This window comes from Megascapheus bottae, chromosome X (assembly GCF_031878675.1).
Source record: "Megascapheus bottae isolate mThoBot1 chromosome X, mThoBot2.hap1, whole genome shotgun sequence".
NCBI classification, from domain to species: Eukaryota; Metazoa; Chordata; class Mammalia; order Rodentia; family Geomyidae; genus Megascapheus; species Megascapheus bottae.
This window is the reverse complement of record NC_143547.1, coordinates 54976780-55004290: the sequence shown is the minus strand read 5'-3', so window position 1 is coordinate 55004290 and position 27511 is coordinate 54976780. Positions and strand designations below refer to the sequence as shown.

Sequence of the window (27511 nt, the reverse complement as noted above, 5' to 3'; positions counted from 1 at the left end):
CATGCCAATGATACAAAATAGAGAAAGTTTAAAATTTCTTGCTTATTGTTTCTTCCTTTCCGTACCTCATTTTTCTTTACTTTTCAGTGTCATCTCCTGCCTTTTGTGTATCTGCCCACATAGTCCATGGAATAAAGTTCAGTTCAGTATAGAAAGGGATAATCTATGGAACTCTAAGAACAAAGCTGCCTCCTTTCTATTACTTGCCTTTTGTTGACTAGGGTGGCTGCTAATCTGTTTTGCATTAATTTTGTCATTTTAAATATGAATTTATATATCATGTGAACTTGTGATATCGTGTGAACTTGTATATTATGTGAGCCATTGCTGCCCAGCCCATTTTTTTTGCCAGTCCTAACGCTTGAACTCAGGGCCTGAGCACTGTCCTTGGGTTTTCTCAAGGCTAGAGCCCTACCACTTGAGACACAGCATCACTTCCAGTTTTTTCTGTGTATGTGGTACTGAGGAATTGAACCCAGGTCTTTGTGCATGTTAGGCAAGCGCTCTACCATTAGGCCAAACTCCTGGCCCATGCCCAGCCTATTTTTAAAGTATTTTTAATGTCTTTTTTGTTTGTTTTATTTTATTGACTGATGCTGAGGATTGAATTCATACTAAGCAAGGACTTTATTACTGAGCCCTGACACTATGACACATAATTTTTGGTTATTACAAAATTGTTATGTGAATATTCAATATGCATAGATTTGTGTTTTTGTGAAAATGTAAGTTATTAGTCTGGGATACATTCCCCCCCTGAAGTGTAGTTGCCAAGTCATAGAATAATTGCAGGTTTATTTTTTTAAGGAAACTAAACTGAAAAATTATTTGAGTGTTTGTTACATTTTATATTCCCGCTAGCAATGTGTGAGTGATCCATGTTTGTGATAGAAATTTTCAGTGTCACTGTTCATTTTGTTTAAAATAATACTGATTGGTGTATAATGATACCTCATCATGGTTTTAATTCATATTTCCTTAGTGGTGAATGATGAGGAAAGTGCTCTATGTGTTTATTTTCCATTGTGTATCATCTTTCTTAAATATATTTGGATATTTTCCAATTGGATTGCTTATTTTGCTTTTGAGTTTGAGAATTCTTTATGTATTTTGTCAAAATATAGTTGACTTTTATATTTTTGTAATTGTTTTATAATTTAATTACATGGTTGTCACACCATTAGCTCTGTAATATTGAGGATTGTTTTATAGTGTACAACCATATGGTTCCATGGGGTTTAAAAGTACATTTTCTGTAACTCTTGAATATGAAGTTCTATATAGTCAGCAGATCAAATTTGTTAATATTCAAAACTAACGTCATTTGATACAGCATTGATTGTAGCTTGTTTAAATCTTTTACCTTGTTTGTAGAATTATTATTTTTCTGTACAATTCTATTAGCTTTGGCTTTGCATATTAGGAGTGTATAGGGATATATGTATTTGTATATGTTACTTTTTTCCCTAGGAATACACTATTATTTAAAATTTTTTTTATGAAACTAACAGATGACATCCTTGTAGGTGTACCTCTTGAATAGTATATGTCTGAATTTGTGTGTGTGTGTGTGTGTGTGTGTGTGTGTGTGTGTGTGTGTGTGTGTGTATTATTAGGGATCAAATACCAATTTACTAGACAAGTAGTTTATCATTAAGAATCCTGCCCATGGGAGTTTGGCCTAGTGGTTAAAGTGCTTGCCTAGCATGCATGAAGACCCGGGTTCGATTCCTTGGTACCCCACATACATAGCAAAAAGCCAGAAGTGGTGCTGAGGCTCAAGTGGTAGAGCTCTAGCCTTGAGAAAGTCCAAGGACAGTGCTCAAGCCCAGGACTGGCAAAAAAAAAAAGAATTCTGCCCAAACCTCAATTTTATTGCTTTCAATTTGGTGATTTGTTTTCTTGTGACTCACTAATGCATTTCTATGATTAATCCTATTGTGTACTTCCTGTTCAGTGTATTTTTGCTTTGCTCTTCTACTTTTAACCTTTAATGAATATATAGAAATGTATTAATTTTTATAGTTTTCTTACTTCTTACTCTGCTTTTAGAGTTACATAGGAAATTTGTGTTTCTCTCTAGACTAGAAAAGAAATCTTAAAATTTTACAATTATGTTCAAACTAAAATTTTAAGCTAAACAAAATGTATACTCTTAGTAATTCAAAGACTATTCTATCATGTATGTTATTGTCTAGCATTTTCTTGACACTGATTTTATATTTTTGCTACTATAAATCAAAATTTATCTAGATCTATGTTTGTGTACCAGTTCCTTTGCTTGCTCTTTATTCTTGGGTAAACATCCTATTCCTTGAAATTCTTTCAGCCTGATTTAGTCATCAGTTCTGTTAAATGTCATTATTTCACCCTCAATTTCGAACTGTAGTTCATTGCTTCTTTTGTTGCTTTTAACAAGTTTTTTTGATGGATTTTCTTTTCTCTCTAATTTTAAGATGTTTCTGTGTACATTTGTACTAATGCAGTTTCTGTCCTCTCTGTTTAGCTGTGTTCTTTGTTTCCTTTTCAGTAATGAGAGAAAGAGAGAGAGAGAGAGAGAGAGAGAGAGAGAGAGAGATATTACATGAAATAAATATTCATGCATTTTATAGGCAAGAAAATTCCCACGTATTTATGAGGAAAATAGGTTCACATATCAGGAATGTGTGTTTGACATGGAGAGTAGAGCCGTCTTGATTTCTATTTGGTATTTGCTGATTGGATGTAGAGAATCTCAATTGCTACCTGTAATCCTAGTAACTACTGAGAATCATAGCTCAAAGCCAGCCTGGGCTGTAAAACATGTTGAGATTTTTATCTCCAATTAAACACCAAAAGTCAGAAGTAGAGTTGTATCTAAGTAGTAGAGTGCTGGCCTTGAGCAAAAATCCCACCAAGCCCCAGGACACCCTCACTTCCTCCACACCAACACAGTTGCTTCTGTGCTTACTATACTCTCTACAGGAAGGAGAATGAGTGAGCTCCTACAGCCAAATGACCCTGTAAGTCTGAAGCTGGTGGTGGCCACTCAGTTTAAAGTTCAGACCAAGCATTGACTATGTGGAACTGGCTTCCTTGTGGTTTTGCAAACCAGACCACAAGTGATTATGCTGCTATAGGCCAGAGAGGAGAGATGGCTTGGCTTGCCAGGGCTCTGGGGATTGTAATACTGTTAACTATGAAGAAAGAAGAGATTTCTTAGAAAAGAAGCTTAATGATGAGCCTTGGAAAAATCCGACTGCCTTCTAAGTGGCACCTATGTTAGTTATGGTTGGCCACAATCTCCTGTAGAAGTTGGATGCTATGATCTTTGCTGGTGAGTTGGAGGAAACCACAGTGTCAGGCCAGGATGGCATGTAACCAGCCTATCTGCACAAGAGATGGCAGGCCTCAAGGTCATCCATCTCATGACTCCCATATTGGTGTACAGAATTATTTTGCGTTTCACCTATTCCTTACTGTTTTATCTTTGCTGTGTTTTGGGTTATCACTGTGACTTTATCTCTTAGCTTTCTTCCTTTTTTGTTTCAAGATGGTCTATTTTATTTATTTTGTTTTATTTTATTTTATTGTTGGGGTAATGTATAGAAGGGTTACATTTACTTTCATCAGGTAGTGGGCACGTTATTTCTCGAACATTGATATCTCTTCTCATGTTTTTTGTCACCGCGCCCGGCTTACTTCAGTGACTTTTATTTTTAAAAGTTCTATTGGTTGCTATTATTATTATTATTATCATTATTGTTATTATTATTTCTGGTATTAGGGTTTGAATTTGGCATCATGATTTCTGGCACTCACCCCTTGAGTTATACCTTTGGCAAAATCATGGTGTTTACTTTTTTTTGTAGGTCATGGGCATTGAATTCTGGCCCTGGGTGCTGTCCCTGAGCTCTTCAGCTCAATGCTAGTGCTCTACCACTTTGAGCCACAGTGCCGTTTCTGGTTTTCTGGTGGTTAATTGGAGATCAGAGTATCACAGAGCTTCATTCCCAGTCTGGCTTTGAACAGCAATCCTCAGATCTCAGCCTCCTGAGTAGCTAGGATTACAGGTGTGAGCCACTGCGCCCAGTTGTGTTTACTTTAAAAAATATTTTGATAACTGGCATTTGAATTCATGTGTTTGCATTTGCTAGTCTGATTTCAGACCATTGAGCTTTAAAAGCATTCATGTTCTGTTCTAATTAAAAAAAATATTTCTTCTATTTTATGATACTTCTGCAGAGTTTAATTCTATTCATTATTATTATTTCTCCTTATCCAGCTTCAGTATTTCTCCTCCCAGTTTGAACTTTATATTTTTCTTTTCTTCCTTTCTTTTGTATTAGCATATAGTAGCTATTCACAAGGAGATTTCATTATGACATTTCCACACCTACATACAGTATATTCTAATCAATCTCCCTCTTTACTTTCCCTTTTCCCATTCTTCTATTATTATACATGCCAAGAATCTATTTTAGCTGTGCTCATTCTCTTTCACTCTTTATTAGCCCAACATCCTCTTTCTAGAACCCACACAACAGAACCTCCTCCTCCCCAACCCCTATTGATCAACCACTTTCATTGAGGTTCTTTATGCCATTTTTATATATAATTACAGTGGAGATCTAAATTATTCACATTCCATCTTTGTTTTTCCATTTCTCTTCCTAGTTAATAGTCCTAGACTTATTGTCTATATTTATCCATAGTAGGATATATCATCTATGGGAGTCTGATAGGTTTTATATATCCTTTTGCCTTGTTAACTTCATGCTGTTTCTGATTACATGAGTTTCTTGTTGTAGCTACAGAAAAGTATCACAAGTAGAGTGTTTTAAAATAATACGAATAGATTCTTTTCATTTCTAAAAGAAGTCCAAAATGAATCCTATTGAGCAGCAATCAATATGTAGCCAATACTAGATTTCCTTTGGAGGACCTTGAGGGTTCTTGCTTCTTTGACTTTTCCAGATTTAGAGGTCATATGTTGCTCCTTCCTCCCTTTTTAAAGCCCATCACTTTAAGCTTTGCTGTTACCCATCTCTTCTGGCTTTGGCTTTTTTTCTTTATTTTTTCTTTTTGGTCTTTATTTTTTTCTTTATTTTTATTTTTTTGCCAGTCCTGGGCCTTGAACTCAGGGCCTGAGCATTGCCCTTGAGTTTTCTCAAGGCTAGAGATCTACCTCTTGAACCACAGCGTAGTTGTATGTTTATTATTAAAGTGTTGTACAGAAGGGTTAATATGTCACAATTCAGATAATGTATACATTTCTCCTTTGGACAATGTCATCCTTTCCTTCACTTTTCCTCCCACCCCTACCCACATGTTGCTTATTTTTAGGTTACTTTATTATTATTAAAAGTGATATATAGATGGGTTACATTTACATGTGTCAAGTAATAAGTACATTTCCTTTTGTACACTTCCTTTTGTACAGTGTCATCTGTTTCCCCCATTCTCTCCCATTCCTTCCCTCCCATCTACACCCATAAATTGCAAAATTCACTTTCATCAGTGTCCAGTGTGCTGCACTAGTTCATCTTTTTTTTTTGCCAGTCGTGGGCTTGGGCTCAGGGCCTGAACACTGTCCTTGGATTTTCTCAAGGCTAGAACTCTACCACTTGAGCCTCAGCACCACTTCCGGCTTTTTTCTATGTATGTGGTACTGAGGAATCGAACCTGGGTCTTCGTGCATGCTAGGCAAGCACTCTACCACTAGGCCAAACTCCCAGCCCACTAGTTCATCCTTTTATCTAGCATGCATGCTCTCCCATATATATGCATGTGAATATACTGTACATAAGGTAAAGAATACAGAATCATCAGAAAAAGAAAAAAAAATTTTAAAGTTTTCTGTTTCCATATATTTGCAGTTCAACTCAGTATGTGTATTATTTTATATACATATGAAGAGGCACTTAGGCATTGCACTTTTGTGATTCTCTCCTAAGACCTACCTTCTGTATATGAGTATCCAGAATCCTGTGTAATTTCTTGTGTCTATGTACATTTTTTGTTCAAGGCTAGTGCCCTGTCACTTGAGCTACGGAACCACATCCAGCCTTTTCTGTGTATGTGGTACCAAGGAATTGGACCCAAGGCTTCTTGCATGCTAGGTGAGCACTCTACCATTACGCCAAATACCCAGCCCTTAAGGGTGCTTTTTTGCCAGTCCTGGGCCTTGAACTCAGGGCCTGAGCATTGTCCTTGGGCTTTCTCAAGGCTAGCAGTCTGCCACTTGAGCAACAGCACTGCTTCTGGCTTTTTCTGTGTCTGTGGTACCGAGGAATTGAACCACTAGGCCAAGTTTCCAGACCTAAGACAAGATTCTTTATTTTTTGTTGGTTGTGGGGATTGAACTATTGATAACAGCGATGTCCCCGAGCTCTTCAGCTCAAGGCTTCCCCTCTACCCCTTCATTTATAGCACCACTTCATAGGGTGTTTTGTGTGTGTGTGTGTGTGTGTGTGTGTGTGTGTGTGTGTGTGTGTGTGTGTGTGTAGTTATAAATGGGCAGGGAAATTTGCTCTTTCATCCAAAGTCTTGCTTCAGCAACGCCTTTCACAGAATCTCCTTGTACTTAACTATGTTCTTTCACATCTTTCTGCCTTACTTCAGGCAGGTCTCCATTCTGTATGAATGTCTTACTGATTTGAAGACATAAGTGAAATACTGCTTTTAATGAATCATTCCTTGATAATTCCAGCAACATGTATTTTTAAATTTCATGTATTTTCAAATATTTGTACATTTTTATTTTGTACATAAAGATTTTGTACATAAGGATTACCAAAGGTCAAGTAAACTTATATCACTAGGACTAGAGCCACAAATAAATCTTTTCATTCATATTCTTTTATATTCTTTGGAATATACTATACTAAGCTTGCTATAGATGATGATTCACATTATTTCAAAAAATCCTAATTTTAGACACAATATCATTGTCTTTGTCTTAAGGTATTTGGGGTATTGCATCACTGCTAGGGAACACTCATCAGCACAGTGTCCATAGTATAATTATTAAAATTCAGATTGTATATTGGAGTACATATTAAACTATATACCTTACTTCAACAACTTGTCATTTTTTTCCAAAATTATTTTAATCTCCCAGGATCTGATCTAGGCTCCTACATTACATTTAATAGTTAATGGACTCAAATCACATACTTTGAGTTGCAATATCATGTTTGCTGAATGGTGGTAACTCTTTAGCTTTCCTTTTCACTTCTTCAGAAATTTGTTGCAATTTTTCTGTAAACAAGAGCTATTCTTCCTCTCCTCTATTCATTCAATTATTTACATCAGTATAAACTCATGAATATTTATATAGTGTCTAGGCTTGTTATCCAGTAGTATCATTGATTATTTGATTGCACATACTCTTGTATCTTTGACCATTATGAATTTTTTCACATTGAGTCCAGAGTGCTTTTGAAATGTTCCATCCTTGTTTAAGTATATCCTTATTTTCTGACCCCACAGAATTTCCCAGCCTTATCTTTTATTTTCCCTAAGGTAGCCCTATAAATAACTGTATATTCAGTAAGAAAGATCTGTACTTCATTGTTTCTATCCTATCAGTAGATAGGACTGATAAGTGTGTGTGTGTATGTGTGTGTGTGTGTGTGTGTGTGTGTGTGTGTATGTGTATGTGTGTATGTATATGTGTGTGTGTATACATAGCAGTCTTTCAGTAAACATTGACAAAGTTTCAAAATATTTATGTTTAGCCACTGTGGTCTCCATAGACATGTGCATATATATATATACATACATATAGCTAGATACATAGATACATGTATATCTATATTTCTTTTTTTTTCTCTGCTATCCCTTAGCTTCTTTTGCTCAAGGCTAGTGCTTTACCACTTGAGCAACAGTGCAACTTCTGGCTTTCTTTAAGTAGTTTATTGGAAATAAGAGTGTCATGGACTTTCCTACTGTGCTTTGAACTGTCTTCAGTGTAGCCTGGATTATAGGTGTGAGCAACCAGCTCCAAGCTTCTGTATCTCTTTGAGTATTTATGTGCATTTTTGTATATAACCATAAATCCATGGCGATGTTTCCACTTAAATTGAATATGCCTAAAATATTATTTTAAGTGGATGTATAGTCAAGGAACATGATCATCCAATAACATTTTCCACTTTGCAGTTTTGTAAACTATCTCCTAGAGTTCCTAGTCTATTACGATTTAAGTGGAGCTTTGAAGATGTCAAGAAGTTGACTTTATTTGCTTTTAGATGCTTGGTACAAAGTAACTATATCTAACCAGTTATGTATTATCAACAAATAGAAGATTTGATAAAGTAATTTGACCTTGTAGGTCACCACTACAGCTAAACAATCATAATCTGTATCTTACCATATTTTTCGTATTTTATTTTTACCTGGCAGGAAATCTGATAGATACTTTATAAGTGCCTTTTGGTAAGACTTTAAAGTTTAGATCTTATTTTTAGTTTATTCACAAAACAGGATAAGAACATCTCTATGAGACATGTTTGGTTTGCTTTTTAACTTTCAGATTTTTAAATGTTTTTTTTGTTTTTAGATATTTCTAGTCATGGAGGATAAACAGTACTCAGAGTTCCTTTTCCTTAATGTTTTAAAATATTCTGAACTCAGTAATTTGAGACAGTTAAGACTGTATTCTAAAAATAGCAGTTGGCAAACTATAGTCTGTGGACCAGATGTTAGGCTTTGTGAATAAAGTTTTATTAGAATACACACATACATATTTATTTCTACATTGTATCTGCATTTGTCAAACAAGGCCAACATTGGATACTTGGAACATACATGATATAGCCTAGAAAACCTCAAGTTACTATCAGAGACTCCATAGACCCTTCTTAGAGCTTATTTTAGTTTATTTTGTATGTCTATTGGAGCTTGAATTTAGGATCTAGGTGCTGTCCCTGAGCTTTTTTTGCTTAAAGTTAGCACTCTACCACTTGAGCCACAGCTCCACTTCTAGCTTTATTCCTGCTTAGTTGGAGATAAGAGTCTCATGGACTTTCTTGTCTGGCTGGCTTTGAACACTATTTCTCAGATCTCAGTCTCTTGAGTAACTAGAATTATAGGTGCGAGCCACCAGTGCCCATCTTAAAACTTATTTTTAATCCACTTAAAAATGCACATCTTTTGTAATCCTACCCACTAAGGAGGATGAGATCTGAGAATCACTGAAGTTGGCTAGAGCACAAAAGTCTGTGAGACTCTTATCTCCAGTAAATTACCAAAAAAAAAAGTGGAGCTGTAGCTCAAGTGGTAGAGCACCAGCCTTGAGCAGTAAGCTTAGAAACAGTCCCCAGACCCAATTCCTTCAACCAGGACTCAAATTTAATCGTCACTACCTGCCAATTACGCCACTAAATTGTGAGTCCAGTGAAGTCCTCTATTCATTAGGTCAAAACCCTCATGACCCAATCATTGGATCCTGTAGGAAAGACCAAGACTTTTTAACAAAATCATCATATACTCTTTGGAATCTAGGTACAGATATCTGCTTTTTAATTTACTTCTGTCAAATCATGTACTTTTAAAAAGCAATTAAACATGTCACCATCCCCAAATAGGATTTTTCAATTAAGTATAATGTATTCCATTTTATTGTAAATAAAAAAGTTAATTCACCTAGCTGTCAATTGTTGTGTAGTAAACCATTTCAATGCTCCTGTTGTAAACAAAAAGTGCATCCCTGGGCAGGGAGTTTGGCTTAGTGGTAGAGTGCTTGCCTAGCATACAGGAAGACCCAAGTTCAATTCCTCAGTACCACATACGTAGAAAAAGTCAGAAGTGGTGCTGTGGCTCAAGTAGTAGAGCACTAACCTTGAGGAAAGCCCAAGAACAGTGCCTAGGCCCTGAGTTCGAGCTCAGTACTTTGACCTTTTATTTGTATATATTATATTCCTTTCCTTGTATAGATCTAATTAGTACTTTTAATCTGTCCTTCTTTGCGTTTATTTTCCATTCGAGTCTTGATGTCTGATGGTTCTAAAGTGGCTTATTGTAGAATGCCAAGTGCAGCTTCTACTGATTTATAAACACTCTCTTGGTGTCACTATCAACAGCAGTTAAAATCTTATTTAAAATAGTCATTTCACTGTTGAAATGCCATAAAATTCTATAGACAGATTTTTTTCTATATATTTTATTGTAATTAATAGAAGGGTTACAGCAAAACCTAGATAGACAGATTTTTAAACTAAAAGTGAATTTCTGCCAAATTGTTCATGAAGGAGCTCTATTTTTAAGTGTGAGATCTCTGAAAAAAATTAAACTCTGTTTCCAGTTAGCTACATTTACTGTAGGTATTATTGAGCTGTTGACATGTGAACCTTCAAGAATAGATGTTGTGATTTAGAGGAATAATTTGCGATTAAAATGTAGTGATTGGCATTTACTTTAAACTTAATGTTGCTAAAAAGAAATACAAGACCAGTACTGTATAGCTGAACATAATTTACCTTTACCAGTAATTTTTTTCATATAATTTTATTGTAGTCAATAGATGGGTTACATTATATTTGCCAGATAGAAGGTGCATTACTTCACATACATTGATACCCTCTCTCATGTCTTTCCATAGTGGTTGAACGAGTTTGCACTCCCACCATCACTTTACCAGAAATTTTTTATCTACATTGGTTGGCCAAGATTTTCTCCTGATTGTACAGATCATTGTTTAGGTTTCTTTTGTAATTGCTGTCTTAAAAATTTCTAGTTAGGAATTGTTTTGGAATTGCTCTAAAGAGAAACTCTATCTGTCTGTCTGTCTATCTATCTATCTATCTATCTATCTATCTATCTATCTATCTATCTATCTATCTGTACAAACACACATATATATGTATGTGTATATGATATCAAGGTTTTACTTTTTTTTCTGTAGTACTGGGGCTTGAACTCAAGGTCCGGATTCTGTCCCTGAGCTATTTTGGCTCAAGGCTAATTTTTCTGCCACTCAAGACACACCTCCACATCCCATTTCTTGGAATTGGACATAAAGAATTTTGCTGCGCTGGATGGCTTGAAAGAAAGTGCAGTCTTCAAATCTCATTCTTCTGCCTAGCTAGAATTATAGGCTTGAGCCACTAGAGCCTGGTTCTTGTTTACTTCTTGGTTGAGGAAAAGGTTCTTCTGTAATCAGAAACTAAAACAATTATCACAAAAATTTAAGCAATATATCTGATCTGTAAGTACATTTCAAGTACACACATGCATTTGAACCTATCTTTTCAATACACTACTTCTACAAATCTGCTGATAGTTTGAAACATTTTTTCTAGAGACCTTGCAGGATAAATTTTCTTAATGGAAGAGTGGATGCAGGTATGAGTGGATGAATGAAGTGAGTTGATGTTTTTAAATGATGTCATAATAATGTCTTGTTATCACAAATGTTTGCTTATTCAAATGTAAGAATATTCGTTGGCAATACTATGTTACATTGCACCACTCATAGTGAACAAATAATTTTTATGTGTGGCATTTAGGTGATAGTCCCCCAAATTTGTCACTTTTCAAGAAATATAATAAGAAACCAATTGAAAACCTCAACGTGTTGGTGTGCTTAACTATTCTGTAGGTATGAAGAAGGGAATCGCCTAATAGTTTATGATGCCTGCTATCATGATGGACTTTGGCCCTAATAGGGGCTGTAGACGTCAACATGCTTGCATTTTTTTTTGCCAGTCCTGGGCATGAGCTCAGGATCTGAGCACTGTCCCTGTCCCTGGATTTTCTCAAGGCTAGGGCTAAACCACTTGAGGCACAGCACCACTTCTGGCTTTTTTCTATGTATGTGGTAACGAGGGATCGAACCCGGGTCTTCGTGCATACTAGGCAAGCACTTGACCACTAGGCCAAAATTCCGGCCCCCATGCTTGCATTTTTTTATGTGCCTGCCTTGGGGTTTGAACTCAGAGCCTGGATACTGTTGTTTTTAGCTTGAGGCTAGCACTCTAGCACTTGGACCATAGTTCCACTTTTGGATTTGTTTTCTGGATTTTGTTTTTTGGTAGGTAATCAGAGATAAGTCTTGGAATCTCATGTACTTTCCTGCCTGGTCTTGCTCCATACCTCAATCCTCAGATGTTAGCTTCCTGAGTAGCTAGGATTATAGACATGAGCCTCTGGTGCCCAACAATATGCTTTCATTTTTTTTAAAACAGATTATACAACAAAAGAATAAAGGAAAATGCTACCGGAGAATAAAAGGAGCATCATTTAGATTTGTTGGTAGGGTAGTTGGGTGAATGGGAGTGGTCACGATAATCCCTATTGATTTCTCTCCTTGGATTTGAGACTATGTAAAGATTTCTGAGAGTTTGCATCATTTCCCCCCTTTTAATCCTTTTATAGGAAGTTAATTGATTTCTTAGCAGAGGCAGATTTTCGTGGCTTAATAAAGCTCTACCTCATTGAGTCACCTCAGAAATTGCATCTGCAGTTGTCTGGCAAATCAATTTTGTGGTATTTTTCTGTCCCAGAAATTAACTGCTACATGTGTAGTGTTAAGTGAAAAATTTAGGTCTGATGCACTGCTTTTGTAATGAAAGAACAAAAATACTCTAAAGATGGTCAATAATTATTAGCTCTTCAGAAAAGAAACCAGTATTGATTCAGCATCTACTCCTACTGTGAAGTTTCTTTTTAATGGCTTTTAGTTTGTGGAAATAGAGGTTGTCTTACTTGTGTTTTCTTTAAAGCAGAAATAAAATAACTCTTTCTCTTCCAACACTTACATATATGTGGATATGGTATCTCAGCAGTACATAGTAAAAAGATTTTAGAGATGAGACTACCAAAATTGGATAGGCAAATAAATTGTATAGGAAAGACTATCCTTTTCATAAAGTAAATAGTGCTTACTTGCTTGTAAGGAAAATATGTATCAGAAAATTAGGTTTTACTCTTATTTTCTGCTTCCTCTCTTTCCTCATGTTGAAGGTAGATTGCATGATGTCTTTGGAGACAACTTATGGATGTTTTCTTTTGTTAAGCCTGTCTAGTATGACGATATTGCAGCTTGTTTAGAGAAAATATGGTAAATAAGAGCTTCTTGCTATCTATTCTTTGTAAATGTTATGTTATTTAATTCTTATGAAATTTCTTAGAAGGATATCTTTCTATTTGCAAATGAACCAACAAACTCAGACTTGAGATCACTTACTCAATGACTAGTGTTTGTTTAGGGAAAAGAAACAACTTTTAAATGTGTTCACTTGACTGAAGAGCCTGCGCTTTTCTTTCACTGCGATGAAGGGTGGGGTAGGAAAGGAGAAAAACTTGGCTTGGACATGCGATGAGACTGGATAAGATAAATGTCAAGATTCTGTCACAAAAAAATAACTGTGATTGACATTGTTTTACTCAATTTTAAAATACTTGAAATGTATTACCTACTAAGAGTAGTTTCTCTGTGAGAATTCAGTGAGTGACAAGTTAAGGTGTAGAGGTGTGGCTAACAAGCTCTGAGAATAAAATGTAGCAGGTTCAACAAAAGCTTTTTTTCTGGCATAGTATGAAAAGTATTCAACCTCTTTTTTTAGAAGGCAAAGTAGAGAAAAAACACTTGCAAAAGATCTATAAATTTGGGGGCTGGGAGTTTGGCCTAGTGGTAAAATGCTTGCCTCACATGCGCAAAGACCTCTGTTCAATTCCTCAGTACCACATAGAAAAAGCTGGAAGTGGTGCTATGGCTCAAGTGGTAGAGACCTAGCCTTGAGAAAGTCCAAGGACAGTGCTCAGGTCCTGAGTTCAAGGCCCAGGACTGGCAAAAGAAAAAGGCATAAATTTGTGTGGATAAATAGAATTGCCCCTTTATCCTTATGAAAGGTACTTCATTATGCAAGAAAGACAAGAGATTTTTCCCCCATAGATCACACAGAAGCTAGAATGATTGAGACAGTTCTTTGTAGAAATCATGAAACTTCTCTCTAGATATTACTAGTCCTCTTGTTTTATTCAAGGGGATTAAATTAAGATAACTTTCACACATGAACCAGAGAAGTTCAAGCTTATATAATTAATATAATATATCCATTGAGATTCTCCCCCCCCATTTCCATCCCTCCATGCTGCTCTTGCTCCCTTCTTCTCTTCTTCGCTCCTGAACTGGGGCTTGAAATCCCGAGGCCCTCCTACTTCCCCATCCTGAGGTTTGTGGGGTTTTTTTTTTGTTGTTGTTGTTGTTGATGCTCTACCACTTGAGCCACCTGTTTACCTCCATATTTCTGCTAGTTAATTGGAGACAAGAATATCTCTGTTTTGTCTGCCGGGGATCTGGCTATGGACTGAGATTCTCAGTTTTCAGCTTCCTGAATAGCTAAGATAATGGACTTGAGCCATGGATGCCTGGCTTCTCCCTCTCTTTCTTCCCTTTGGCAGTACTAGGGTTTGAATGATCATGTGAGTCATATTCTAGCTTGATCTTCTTTTGCAAAGAAAATAATAAATATTTTTTCTTATATTTTTCACTCCTGATGTTTATTCTTGGCTTGCTATTTTTGTATACAAAAAGTCCCAGGGCTTAGACTCAGGGTTTAGGCGCTGTTCCTGACATTGTTTTGCTCAAGGCTAGTGCTCTACCACTTGAGTCACAGCTCCACTTGTGGCTTTTTGGTGGTTAATTGGAGATAATAATTTCTCTTCTCTTTCGTTGACCTTTGGTTAATCTCATTTTGTTGCAGTATCTGACTTTGTTACCTAGCATATTGTATATACATTTATTGGTTTATTTGAAATAGGAAAGGGAAGGGGGGGAAAACCAGATGATTGGGAGGGGGTGAGGGGAGGGAAATGAGAACAAAAACATGAGAAAGGTATCAGTGTTTGAGAAGTAATGCACGAATAATCTGGCAAATATAACTAACCCCTTTATGCATTACAATAAACAATTAAAAATGTCAGAAAAGAAAAAAGAATCTCATGGGACTTTTCCTGACCTGGCTGGCTTTGAACTGCAGTCTTCACATCTCAGTCTCCTGAGTATTACAGGCACGAACCACTGGCACCCAACTCCATTTATTTCTTTTTCTTTGAACTGGAAACTATCCATACCAGCTACATAAGGATTTGAAGAACATTGGTCAGGATCACAGCTGAAAGTAGAGTGGATCTATAATATAATCCTTAAGTTACTTTTTCCTGTTGCTCTAACCTTTCTCTTTTTTTCTCCCTGCATTAATGGATAGGAGTTTGATTTGCCTTTTCATGGCAAGGAAGATTAAATTGAAGGAAATGTGAACACTCTAAAGTAAAGGACAGGGAAACTTAGGATCATCAATCTTCTGTCCTTTAATTTGTCCATCCTGTACTTTTTTTTTTGGCCAGTCCTGGGCTTGATCTCAGGGGCTGAGCACTGTCCTTGGACTTTCTCAAGGCTAGAGTTCTACCATTTGAGCCTCAGCACCACTTCTGGCTTTTTTTCTATGTATGTGGTGCCGAGGAATCGAACCCAGGTCTTCGTGAATACTAGGCAGGCACTCTACCATTAGGTCAAACTCCTGGCCCCATCCTGTACTTTTTTTTTGCAGGTCGTGCCCCTCCCTAGGTCTGTTAGTGCCTGACATTGCTATGTTAATTGTCAGGAAAAGAGCACTAGAGATATCTATGATATATCGTCCTATTATTTACTTAACAAGTAGAGCAGTGAAGGTAATATTGATAAATTTGTGCTAGACACTGTTTTTAAGTTCTTTTGTATTTTACATATGCATGTAGAAGTTGAGTTTTTGAAGAGTAACATCTGTAATAAGATTATTGACTGAGTTTATGTACAACAGGTTAAGAAGCCTAGCTGGGATTTCAACTGTGCTCTCTCAGGACCCCAACCCTTGATTAATAGCAATGCATCAGTGCTAATAATTTCCTTTAGTTAAAAATTCCCTTAGTTAACATTTAAAGATTCAAATGTGACCAAGTTACAGTTTTTACTTATCCTTAAGTTGCTCTTAGTTTAGTCAGAGGAAGCCTTCTAAGCATTTGTTCAAATTACAAGACATAAGAAAGAACTTTTAGGGAAGTATGTGCAACGTTAGGGAAGCACAGTTCTTTTGGGTTTATGTTGACTCACTGAAGACTTTAGAGAAGATGTTTGATATGTGTGTGAGTGAGTGAGTGAGTGAGTGAGTGTGTGTGTGTGTGTGTGTGTGTGTATGTATGTATGCATGCATGCATGCATGTATGTATGTGTATGTGTATATGTATTTTTTTTGCCAGTCCTGGGCTCGAGCTCAGGGCCTGAGCACTGTCCTTAGACCTTCTCAAGGCTAGAGCTCTACCACTTGAGCCTCAGCACCACTTCCGGCTTTTATCTATGTATCTGGTACCAAGGAATTGAACCCCGGTCTTTATGCATGGTAGGCAAGCACTCTACCACTAGGCCAAACCCCAGCCCCTGATACTGTTTTTGAGAGTTCAGATGACTTTGGCGAATTTCATAATTAGTTTTGTGATATAATAATATTTTGAGTATGGACAGTATCAACAATAATAGCGAGACTTGGAGGCCCAGGGCTCCCTCAGGCAGTGTTGAGTATGTGGATGTGATTGTGGCTGATGCATGTCAGAAAAAGGCAATATCTAGGATAAGACTTAGAAGTTGAGTTGACATTATGTTTTGATGGGTCTTTGAAGGTTCAGGATTTTGGACTTGTTCCTAGAAGCCTTAGTGAGGCATCAGATATGCAGTCAGGGAATTGATAACATCTGATCCCAATGGTGTTAACGTGGAGGTTGGATTAGAAGGTGAAGAAATTAGTAAGAAAGACTTCTTGATGAAAGGAATACAGTAAGTACTATAGGATAGCAGATACTAGAGTCTCAAATAAGTGGTGGGGGTAGCTAGAGTAAAAGATTTTACAAATTATGATTGGCAATGAGGAAGAAATCAAAGGAGTTTGATTTTGTTTTAATATATAGCTATAAGTATAGTTTTATTTTTCCTTTTTTCATGCATTTTTATTGTTATTCTAAAGGTGATTTACAGAGGGGTTACAGTTAAATAAGTCAGGTAAAGAGTACATTTCTTTTGAACAATGTCACCACTCCCCTGGTTCTCTTCCATTTTCTTCCTCCTATTCCCATCCACCAGTTGTTCAGTTCATTTCCACATAGTGTCTAGTGAGTACCACTGTTGCATTTGTTCATTCTTTGTACTTCCGTTTCTGTGCCCCTCTTACCTCCCCCAAAGACATAAATGAACAAATAAGACAAAAGGAAAACAAAAGCAAAGAAAAGCCTCTTGTTTCTATTTCCTGGAGTTCATTTCAGTAAATATTTTATATGATCAGATGCACATAGGTATTATTCTTTTGTGTTCCTCTTATAAGAATATCTTCCTTTGGTAAATTTTGACTTTTATTTAAAATAGGGAAGCCAAAAAGAAGACCGAACTGTGGCTAACAGACAGATAACAAATATGTTTTTTGAAAATGTAGAAATTTAAGGGCATCTAGAACATATAGTGAAGGGAGATGTCCAGTATGCTGATGACTCATAATCTTTATTTTCAGCTACAAAAACAATACATTGGAGTTTGGAAGCAATCAGGGATCTCAAATATGAAATAACATTTCATGAGTCATAAGAATAAATCATTAAATTGGTGGGAATAAATGTTATCATAAAAGGAAATAAAGAACTCAAGGCAAAGTTGATATATTATCTATCCATGTGTCTTCTTTATGCTTTTCTTAGGGTAGATTTGAATGAGTGAGATCATAAGGAATGGTTAACACTTAAATACACTTACTTGTATGGAAAGATTGACAACTCCAAACACAGAAAGGCCCATCCTCAATCCTAATGACTAGCACACTAATCTGATCGCTGAAGCAACTTTCGCTTGCTTCATGAGTCTCTTTAAAAGCCTAGTAACATTTAAGAGCAATGTAGTATACATGAAAAAAATATATAGCCTTCTTTAATCAATACTAAGAAGAAAACAAAGGAAGGGCCTAACCATCTTCTAGTATTAGGGTCACATTTACGTGTTCTATTATGGATGCCCAACATCCTTTGTAGCAGAATGAGTGGCTGATGAAAGGGCCTTAGTTTTATTGAGTGGCAAGGTGTCTCAAACCTTTACTGAGTGTACACTTGTGTAGTGTGTAAGTTCCATATGTTTCCCAGCCTGTAATATTATTTGTTAACAGGAAGCTAGTAATATGTTGCAACTATAGTATTCTAACCAAAATTAAATAGAATTGATCCTTGTGTCTTGTGCATGACACCTTATAATCAATAACTGTTGAAAAACTATTACTAGTACACTTGGCAGACTGTTGTTTTCCTATTACTACTACTACTGCTACTACTACTACATACATTAATATTTGTACCTCTGCAAATGAGATATTCGATAAACTGGTTATATTTTAGGTTCTAGAATTAAGTAGTTTGCCCAGTTCTGCCATTTGGGTAGACATATTCATGAAGTTATATGCATTTTTGTTTTATAAATAAACTATCACACAAAAAATTAGACTTTATTCAATTCAGTTTTTGTAGACAATCTGTTTTTACTTATAGCAAGTCAGACTGTAGAATTTGCTTAAAAGATTTGCCATGTAGGTTATAACAAATTATGTTGTGTAGTACGAAGAGCATAGGCTTTGGAACTTAATGTGTGCTTAAGTCCATGCATTGCCATGCCTTAGCTGAGTGAGCGGGATACTCTACCTCACAGTTGTTTTTTTTCTGGTTGGAAAATGAGTCAATATAGCACCGAGCTCTCAAAATTGCTGTGAAGCCTAACGGAAAAAGCCAATGTATGGCTGGGAGTTTGGCCTAGTGGTAGAGTGCTTGCCTTGCATGCACGAAGGCCAGGGGTTCAATTCCTTGGTACCATGTACATAGAAAAAAGCCGGAATTGGTGCTGAGGCTCAAGTGGTAGAGCTTTAGCCTTGGAAGGTCTAAGGACAGTGCTCAAGCCCTGAGCTCAAGCCCAAGCCTGGCAAAAAAAAAAGCCAATGTAAAATGTCAAGTTCAGTATTTATAGTTTTGCTATTTTTCTTTTTCCTGGACATGAATGAAGCCAGCATTTCCCAAAATATGTTCTGTTAAACACTAATCCTTCAAAACGCACTGTTTTTAATTCTTAGAAGTGTTCATTGGAGCCAGGCGCTGGTGGCTCATGCCAGTGATCCTAGCAATTCAGGAAACAGAAATCAGAGGATCGTGGTTATTTTTTTTTCTTTTTGGTTGTGGGACTTGAATTCTGGGCCTGGGCACTGTCCCTGAACACTTCAGGTCTACCACATTGAGCCACAGTGCACTTCCAGTTTTCTGGTGGTTACTGGGAGATAAAGAGTCTCACGGACTTTAGTGCCTGGGATGGCTTTGGACTGCGATCCTCAGATCTCCGCTAGGATTACAGGAGTGAGCCACTGGCACCTGGCAGACAATCATGGGTTGATGTCAGCCCCAGATAGGAGATTCTGAGATTCTGATCTTCAACTAACCACTTAAAAGCTGAAATTGGAGCTGTAACTCAAGTGATTGAGCACTAGTTCCTAGGCCCTGAGTTCAAGCCTGAGGACTGTCACACATACACACGTGCATGCTCACACACACATACACACATGCACACAAAGTATTGATTGGTCAGCTGTATTTGTAAAATACTACTGTAGTGTCTCCTGGAGTGCTAAAGTAGACATAGTCCATATCTATGGTGTGTAAAAGCTAATGCCATGAGCAGGACATTTTTTAAAATTATTGTTCTTTAACTTTTTTTGCTGGTCCTGGGGCTTTATCTCGGGACCTGGGCACTGTCCTTGAGCTTTCTCAAGGCTAGCAGTTTACCCTTGAGCCACAGCACCACTTCCAGCTTTTTCTGTGTATGTGGTACCAGGAAATTGAACCCAGGTCTCTGTGCCACTCTACCACTAGGCTACCCTCCTGGTCTATTCTTTAACTTTTTTTTTGTGATACCAGGGCTTGAACTTAAGAACTTGAATTTGTTTGGTAGGCACTTTTCCACTTGAGCCATGCCTCCAGTCTTTTTTCTGGTTATTTTGGAGGTGCAATCTCATAGACTTTTTTGCCTGGGTTGCTCTCTAACCTAGATTCACAAGATCTCAGCTTCTTGAATAGCTGACAATTGTAGGCATGAGCAACCAGTGCCTGGCTTGTTCATCATTTTAAAACTTAATACTTTCCAGATTTATTTTTGTCAGTATACCTTTTTTTGAGGGAGGGAGGAACACCTACAAGCGAGTCATGTTATTGATATAATACTTTGTAAAAATTGAATTTAGTCTAAGAGCCAGGTGTTGTTATTCAGTATCTACGTGTTTGGTTTCATTGACACACCTTTCATTATCTTGAGGACTGACACTGGCCAGCTTAAAAGTTTTGACAGTGTGTCTGTTCTGATGGACAGGATTAGCCGATGGACAGGATTAGTTTGGGAGGATTTTGAATTTATAACTGAACCATTTGTAGCTATGTGGCCCTAATGACTAATTGTTACATGGATATTTCTCAGAGACCTCAAAAATTTCTTGTAAAATCAGTGCAAAAATATTTGTGAAAACAGTATAGAAAATTAAAAACTGTCAATTGAAGATGCTATTTGTTTTGCACGGTGAATGTAATTCTAGAAGCTATAAACGTCTGCCTGGGCTGTCTGCAGAATGAACAATGCTGTTTCCTTTTCTTACTGAACAAGCTTGGGCCTTTGGCTACCTGCCCAAAAACATTTTCAACACTTGGGTTTCTTAATACTTAAAATGATTCCCAGGTGAATGTGCTTCAATGTCAGTAGCCTCATCTTTTGTCAATGTTCTTGGACTTTCTTATAGAAGCTATTTCACAATACAATATGAACTATCACATCATGCAGTTATCCCTGCTGCTGGATACCCAGTAATGAATAATAATTATGATGTATAATAGAAAAGATGGTTAGGATTTAATTAATAAGCTCTATTTAGTGGTTTTAGCACTCAGCCTTCTCATACAGTTCAAATTTCTTTGTACTTACATTTCTCTTTTCTGGTAGGATTCATTAGGTGAGATGATGCTGCTTTAACATCAAACACTATGCAAATGATGAGAAAAATCTTGAGTTACTGTTTCAGACTAATTTTGTTTTATTGATTGGTGTTAATGGAGATAGCTGTGTAACTCATTTTGTTACTGTGTTTAGAGAAGCTTAGGTGGTACAGAGTAAGTAGCTATAGGAAACTACAAAAATTAAAATCATGTTTTTGTTTCCCATTTTACAGTTTTAAGGTCGACAATGCACATAATTGGACAACTACAGCTTAGTATTGCAATTATTTTTTTCTGTCTCTCTTTTTGTGCCTGTAGTGGAGGGGGGACACTTGCATGGCTCTTTCACACAAGGTTGGCATTCTAACACTTGAGCCACAGCTCCACTTCCAGCTTTTTTCTGGTGAATAGGAGATAAGCGTCTCATAGACTTTTCTGCCTGGGATGACTCAAACTGCAATTCGCAGATCTTATTCTCCCGAGTAGTAAAGGTTAGAAGTGTGATATGCTAGTGCTTGGCTTCACTTTTTCTGTTTTTAGAAATAAAAATTCCCCATTTCTGATTTTTGAGGTAGAGCTGAAAATTATGTTACTTCATCATCACAAAACATTAAATAGTTAATACTGTAGATATTTATTTTCTAGTTCCACAAAAATATCTAAAGAAGTCTTTTTAATCACATAAAACCGTATTCCTGGCAATAGAGACACAACTTTGCTCTTCATCACAAAAGTGCTTCTTTCTTGATGTACAGAGGCAGTTGTGACACAAAATTGGCAGAAAATGTGCCATGCCCTTTTGATTTTTTTCTCATTTAGGAAGTTCTCACTTTTTTGCTTAAAATAAATCATGTCTCTGAAGTTTTAAACCTAAACCCAACAATCTAGCTTTACTGCTTCTGATAGAAGCAGTTTTTTTCTTCTTTTTTTTCTTTTTATTAAAGAATTTATTAACATTGATTTTTACATCATATTTCAAATGACATGTTTAACAGACAAGTGTTCAAGAAGGGAATCTATATCACTGGCACACTTTTTAGAACATAATCAAAATTAGGCTAAGGGTTTGTATATCATAGATACATATTAATTTATTTTTTATTAAATAATTTTTATTGTGATTAATAGAAGGTGCATAACTTCACAAACATTGATTCCCTTTCTCATGACATGGTCCCCATTTCCCTCCCACCCTCCTCCTGCTTATCTTGATTTCCCCCCTTCCCTATCCAATTTCAAATAACCAGTTAAGCACATATAAAATATATTAGATAACAAGGTGAAAAATTGTAACAATATGAGATAACCCAGGGATGCCATACTGCTTTCTATAGTGGTTGAATGAGTTTGCACTCCCACCAACAGTGTAGTAGTGATCCCTCCTGGCGATAGAAGCAGTTTTAATTTATATTTTATAAGTCAAATTTAAATGTCAGTTCTAAAACCATATCTTCAACGATAAAATTGATAGTTTGTGGACTTTAATTTTTACTACAATATTGATCCAGAGAGCATATCAGGGTGTCATATTGATTGTTTTCTTTTCCTTTTTGTTATATTGATTTGGATACTTAAAGTCTTTTTGTTTAAGATAGATTACAAACCATATTTAAAACTATAATACATATCAAAATAAATTTAGTCAAAATTGGTGCTGGCTTTTTAGTGAGTTTACTAATAATTGTGTTATCCTTTTTGTCAAAAAGACCATAGTAATGAAAACCACGTTTCACCTTTTACATAGATAATTGGATGAGATCACCAGATGCTGATGTTAAGACCACATCAACAGGAAAAGTTGAAAATGGGAGCTGCATGGAAAAATACTAGAACCAATTAGTGCTGTCAAAAACCATATGACCATGTATATGCAAGAAAAATAGATTTTTGACCATGGACTGACCTCAAGTTATTTAATAGTGGAAAGAAACAGCAAGATTTCTCTTCTTGGTTTTTGTAGACTTCTCATAATTCCTGAAAGTACCTTGGGAATTGACACATTGTGATCAGTGCTTGAAAATTCATGTTTGATTATTTTTGTTGTTCTAATATTTTATAATTTACAAAGATTTACTGAAAGATTAAGAAATTATACTGAGAATCTATAATTTTATTGTATATATGCTACAATTAACATTTTGCCTATTTCCTATATAATGTACCTGTTTTCTTATATATGTCTCCCAATCTTATTTTGTATATTACAGAAAATACTGTACAAATCAATAATTTCAGTCATTCAGGACTTCAGCACACACATCACTTATTAGTTTAAAATTTGGTATTTTTAAAGATACAGTTTACATATAATGCACGGTACAGCTTTTTAGTAGACTATCAAGTTATTTAACAAGCTTATACTTCTGTATAATTAGAAATCTTATCAATATGAAGGATAATTACTATTATTCCAGGAAGTTTCTCTATGCCCCTTCACAGTCAAACCGTGACCTCGCTTCCGGTCTTACAGGAAACAGCTCTGGTGATATTTTTCATAAAAAGTTATTATAATTTCATAAAGTGGAATTATACTGTATGCGTTCTTTGTGATTAAAGCTTTCATGCAACTTATTTCTGAGAATGGTTTATGTTGTTGTTTGCATCAGTTCATTTCTTTACATGGGTGAATAGTTTCAACCACAACTTATTTATTAGTTCTCTTATGAATTAATATTCAGATTATTATCATTATGGGGTTAATCATGAATAAAGTAGCTCTGGGAAATCTTTTGTAAGGCTTTCTTCATAGGTAATTGTCTTGGAATAGAATTACTATATCATGGAATGATTTTGTAAGAACCTGATAGATATTCTTAAAAACTGCACTGGTTCTCCTCTCCCTACATGCATTCTGGCTGTCCAACGATGTCCAGTATTGTCAGTTTTCAGTCTTCTTGTGGATGTGTTAATGTCTACTAGATCTCATTATGCTTCTATTTTTCCTTCCATTTCTTTTCCCTTTTGCCCTTTCCCTTTTCCTTTTTGCCTTTCACCTTTCCTTCTCTCTGCCCTCATGTCCCCTCTTTTTTCATGTTAATGTGCACTTCTGATATCTTATTACCTCTTTCTTTGTGAAGTGTCTGTTGTAACTCTTCGTCCATTTTTCAAACTGAATATTTGTTTTATTGAATGGAAAATCTTTATATAACTTGGATACTAATGTGTTGTTAGATAAGTCTTTAAAATACTTTCTTCTAGCTTATGACTGAATCTCATTCATTTAGAAGTGATACATTCTCTGGAGAAAGTTTTCATTGACATGAAGTTTAGCATGATCAACAACATTATAAGTGTTGTTTTTTTGTGTGAGTTTGGTATTCAAAACTTTACTTTTATCTTTGCATTATTACCCATCAGTTAGCTACTGCTACTGATTAAAGTAGAGAAAGCTATGCTGTGTAAACCCAGAACAGCAGATTGAGACCCGAGAGATACAGCAGTAGATAAAGCAGCAGAGTAAAGACTCCACAGACTATTATACCAGGAGGAGACTTCCAAGTTCACAGTAGAGTCACACATTGCACTGATCTAGTTTTATCTGCATTGACTGAATTATCTGGACTATAAACACAGAATTTAACTTGAAGTTAGGATATCAAAGGCCATGGTGTCTTGGAATAATGTCTATCTTGTCATCTTTGCCTCAAAATTTAGTACAGAGCCCTTAATACATACCACTTACTGTTTTATAGCCTAGAGAGGAGAGGAAACAAACTTGGATAAAACACTAATAATGTGAAGGGAAGACAACTTACATGACTTCTGAGAAAGCCATGAAAAAGAAGCAGAGTATTGATTTATGTTATTAGACCTACTTTTACAAGTGCTTATTTTGACCCATCTGTTAAGAGTATGACAGTGATTAAACTGTACAATAAAATATTCTTCAGACCTATGTAAATTGCTGATTTAGAAGAAATGTATCCAAATTTTGAGACCATGTTTAATATCAATATGGGAGAATATTTTTTGGTATAATATTAAAAGTTTATTTTTTTGTCTAGTGATCAAGTGAGCCTTTATGGATTTTTATTCCATTAGAAATAAAATAGGAACATGGAAACAAATCTAGGAAGTTCTCCCAACCAGAAACGAATGCATGTTGTAGGTGGGACCGAGTGCACTTTTCTGTTCATCATACAGTCACTTTTAAGTGTAAATAGCATGATAATTTTTGTAGGAATTGCAACAAACCTTAATTATCCAGCTAAATATCACTACCAGTTCAAGGAATCATGACTTGTTTCTATGCACATAGGAACAGGTGTATTCAACTCCCGAGTTATCATCCAGATCTGTGATCTGAGGGTTTGTCAGTCATTATTAAAATTGAACATACTCTCTTTTTCTGACTCAGCAGTTGTTGGATACATTCATAGCTGCATAGTAATATGTTACAGTGCTATGACAAACCTGCTCAAAAGTTCTTAGATGAGTGGATGTCCCTGAGCACTTACTTCAAGGGTGGCTCATTCTATCACTTGAGCCACAGCTCCATTTTTGGCATTTTGATGGTTAATTGAAGATAACAGTCTCAAGGATTTTCCTGCCCAGGCTGGCTTCAAACTTTGAAATCCTCAGATCAAGTTAGCTATGATTACAGGCACAAACAACCAGCGCCTGGCTCAGTATGTTTTCTGCTGGTTAATTTTAAAGGAGTCACACAAAATTTTGTTTGTTAGTTGGGCTACCCTTGAGCATTCATCCTCAGGTCTAAGCATCTGGAGTAGCTAGGATTATTGACATGTCCACCAATGCCCCAGTGAGAATATTAATTTTATGTCAGCTTTTTTTTGTCAGCATTCTATTTATGTGGGTTTTTTTAAACCTTTGAAGCAGCAATATTAGAAAACATAATGAGTTAAGAGTGTAGGGTGCTTTTGTTGATGAAGACTCATACCTGTATTTTTATACCCTTTTCATTTTTTTTGTTACAGAAGAAGCTACTATGGAGGAAACTGGGCTAGTTTTAGCTTTTCGGGACTGCTTTCCTGGTTAAAAGAATATCAGGTAACTTCTTATCTGATCTTCATCTTCTGTTTTGCTAGACTATTTTGTCACATGTCCTGAATTGAAGAGACCTTAATGTTCCTTTGTAATATAGGATTGATAACCTTATTTTATTTATTTATTTGTGAAAAATATGCACATATGCCTTGTCAGCTATTTTTTTTGCCAGTCCTGGGCTTAAGCTCAGGGCCTGAGCACTGCCCTTGCACTTTCTCAAGGCTAGAGCTCTACCACTTAAGCCTCAGAACCATTTCCGGTTTATTCTATATATGTGGTACCGAGGAATCGAACCTGGGTCTTCATACATGCTAGGCAAGCACTCTACCACTAGGCCAAACTCCTCACCCCCTTGTCAACTATTTTTATATGTTATGATAGTATAGATAACACTTTTTCAATATAAATAGGTATATTGGGTGAAAACCAAGTCATAGGTACTTGATACCACTTTGTAGTAACACTGTAAGTATGCCCAAATGTAAGGCAAGTATTGATATCCAAAATTATTCATAGAAAAATATTTTATAAAATCTCACCTACTGATAGTTGTTCTTTGGTTTAGTGTATTTGTAGTTAATTTATAGAAGGGTTACATTTACATACATAAGGAAGTAAGCACATTTGTTCTCAAACATTGTTTGGTTTAGTGTATTTTAAACAACACAGCAAGTAAACCAACTAAAAAGTATGAATTTGAAATGATCTCTGTCATTGATGCTTTTATATGTTTATGTAAGTTGCTTCATGTCAGTAATCCTGCTTACTGTACAGGCTGAGACCTGGAGGATCCTAATTCAAAGCCAGCTGGAACAAAAACTCTGCAAAATCTATCTCCAAGCCAGGCGAGGTGGATCACATCTGAAATCCTAGCTACTCAGAAGGCTGAGATCTGAGGATCATGGTTCAAAATCAGCCCGGGTACTAAAGTCCATGAGACTCTTATCTCTAATTAACCATTAGAAAACCAGTGGCCCTGTCTCTAAAGGGGTACAGCTGAAGAGCTCAGGAATAACACCCAGGCTCAGAGTTCAAGCCCCACAACTGACAAAAAAATCTATCTCCAATTAAATAGCAGCATCCCAAGCTAAGGCAATGGTCCAAGGGATAAGCATGAATCATGAGCCAGAAAGACAAGTGAGTGTGAAGCTTTGAGTTAAAAACCCTAGTATTATCACCAAAATTGTCCCTTGATATTTGAAAGAGATATAAACTATCTTGATGTCTTCAAAAATCCACTGTATTCAAATATTGCTAAATATTATGCAATTTTCTTCATAAAATATAATTAGGAACTACTAAAAATTTTTAATGTGCATCATTATTTCTTTCTGATTACAAAATGTTCAACATTTGCTTATAATAAAATCCTTAGTGATATTGTACTGAGTACTTTTCAGAATGGTTTTATTCTGGGTGTTGGTGGCTCATGCTTATAGTACTAGCTAGCTCTTCTAGAAACTGCTATCTGAGAATCAAGATTCTAATTTGGTCTGTGGAG

General features: G+C 36.1%; 1 protein-coding gene across 1 annotated transcript in view; it reads left to right on the top strand.

The window, feature by feature from the left end:
• Chm (CHM Rab escort protein) overlaps positions 1-27511 on the top strand; it is a 171817-nt gene that overhangs the window by 31512 nt on the left and 112794 nt on the right. The window contains exon 3 of the mRNA XM_090327051.1: positions 25941-26013. Coding sequence (XP_090183177.1) covers positions 25941-26013 — 73 coding nt within the window. The remainder of the gene's footprint in view (positions 1-25940; positions 26014-27511) is intronic.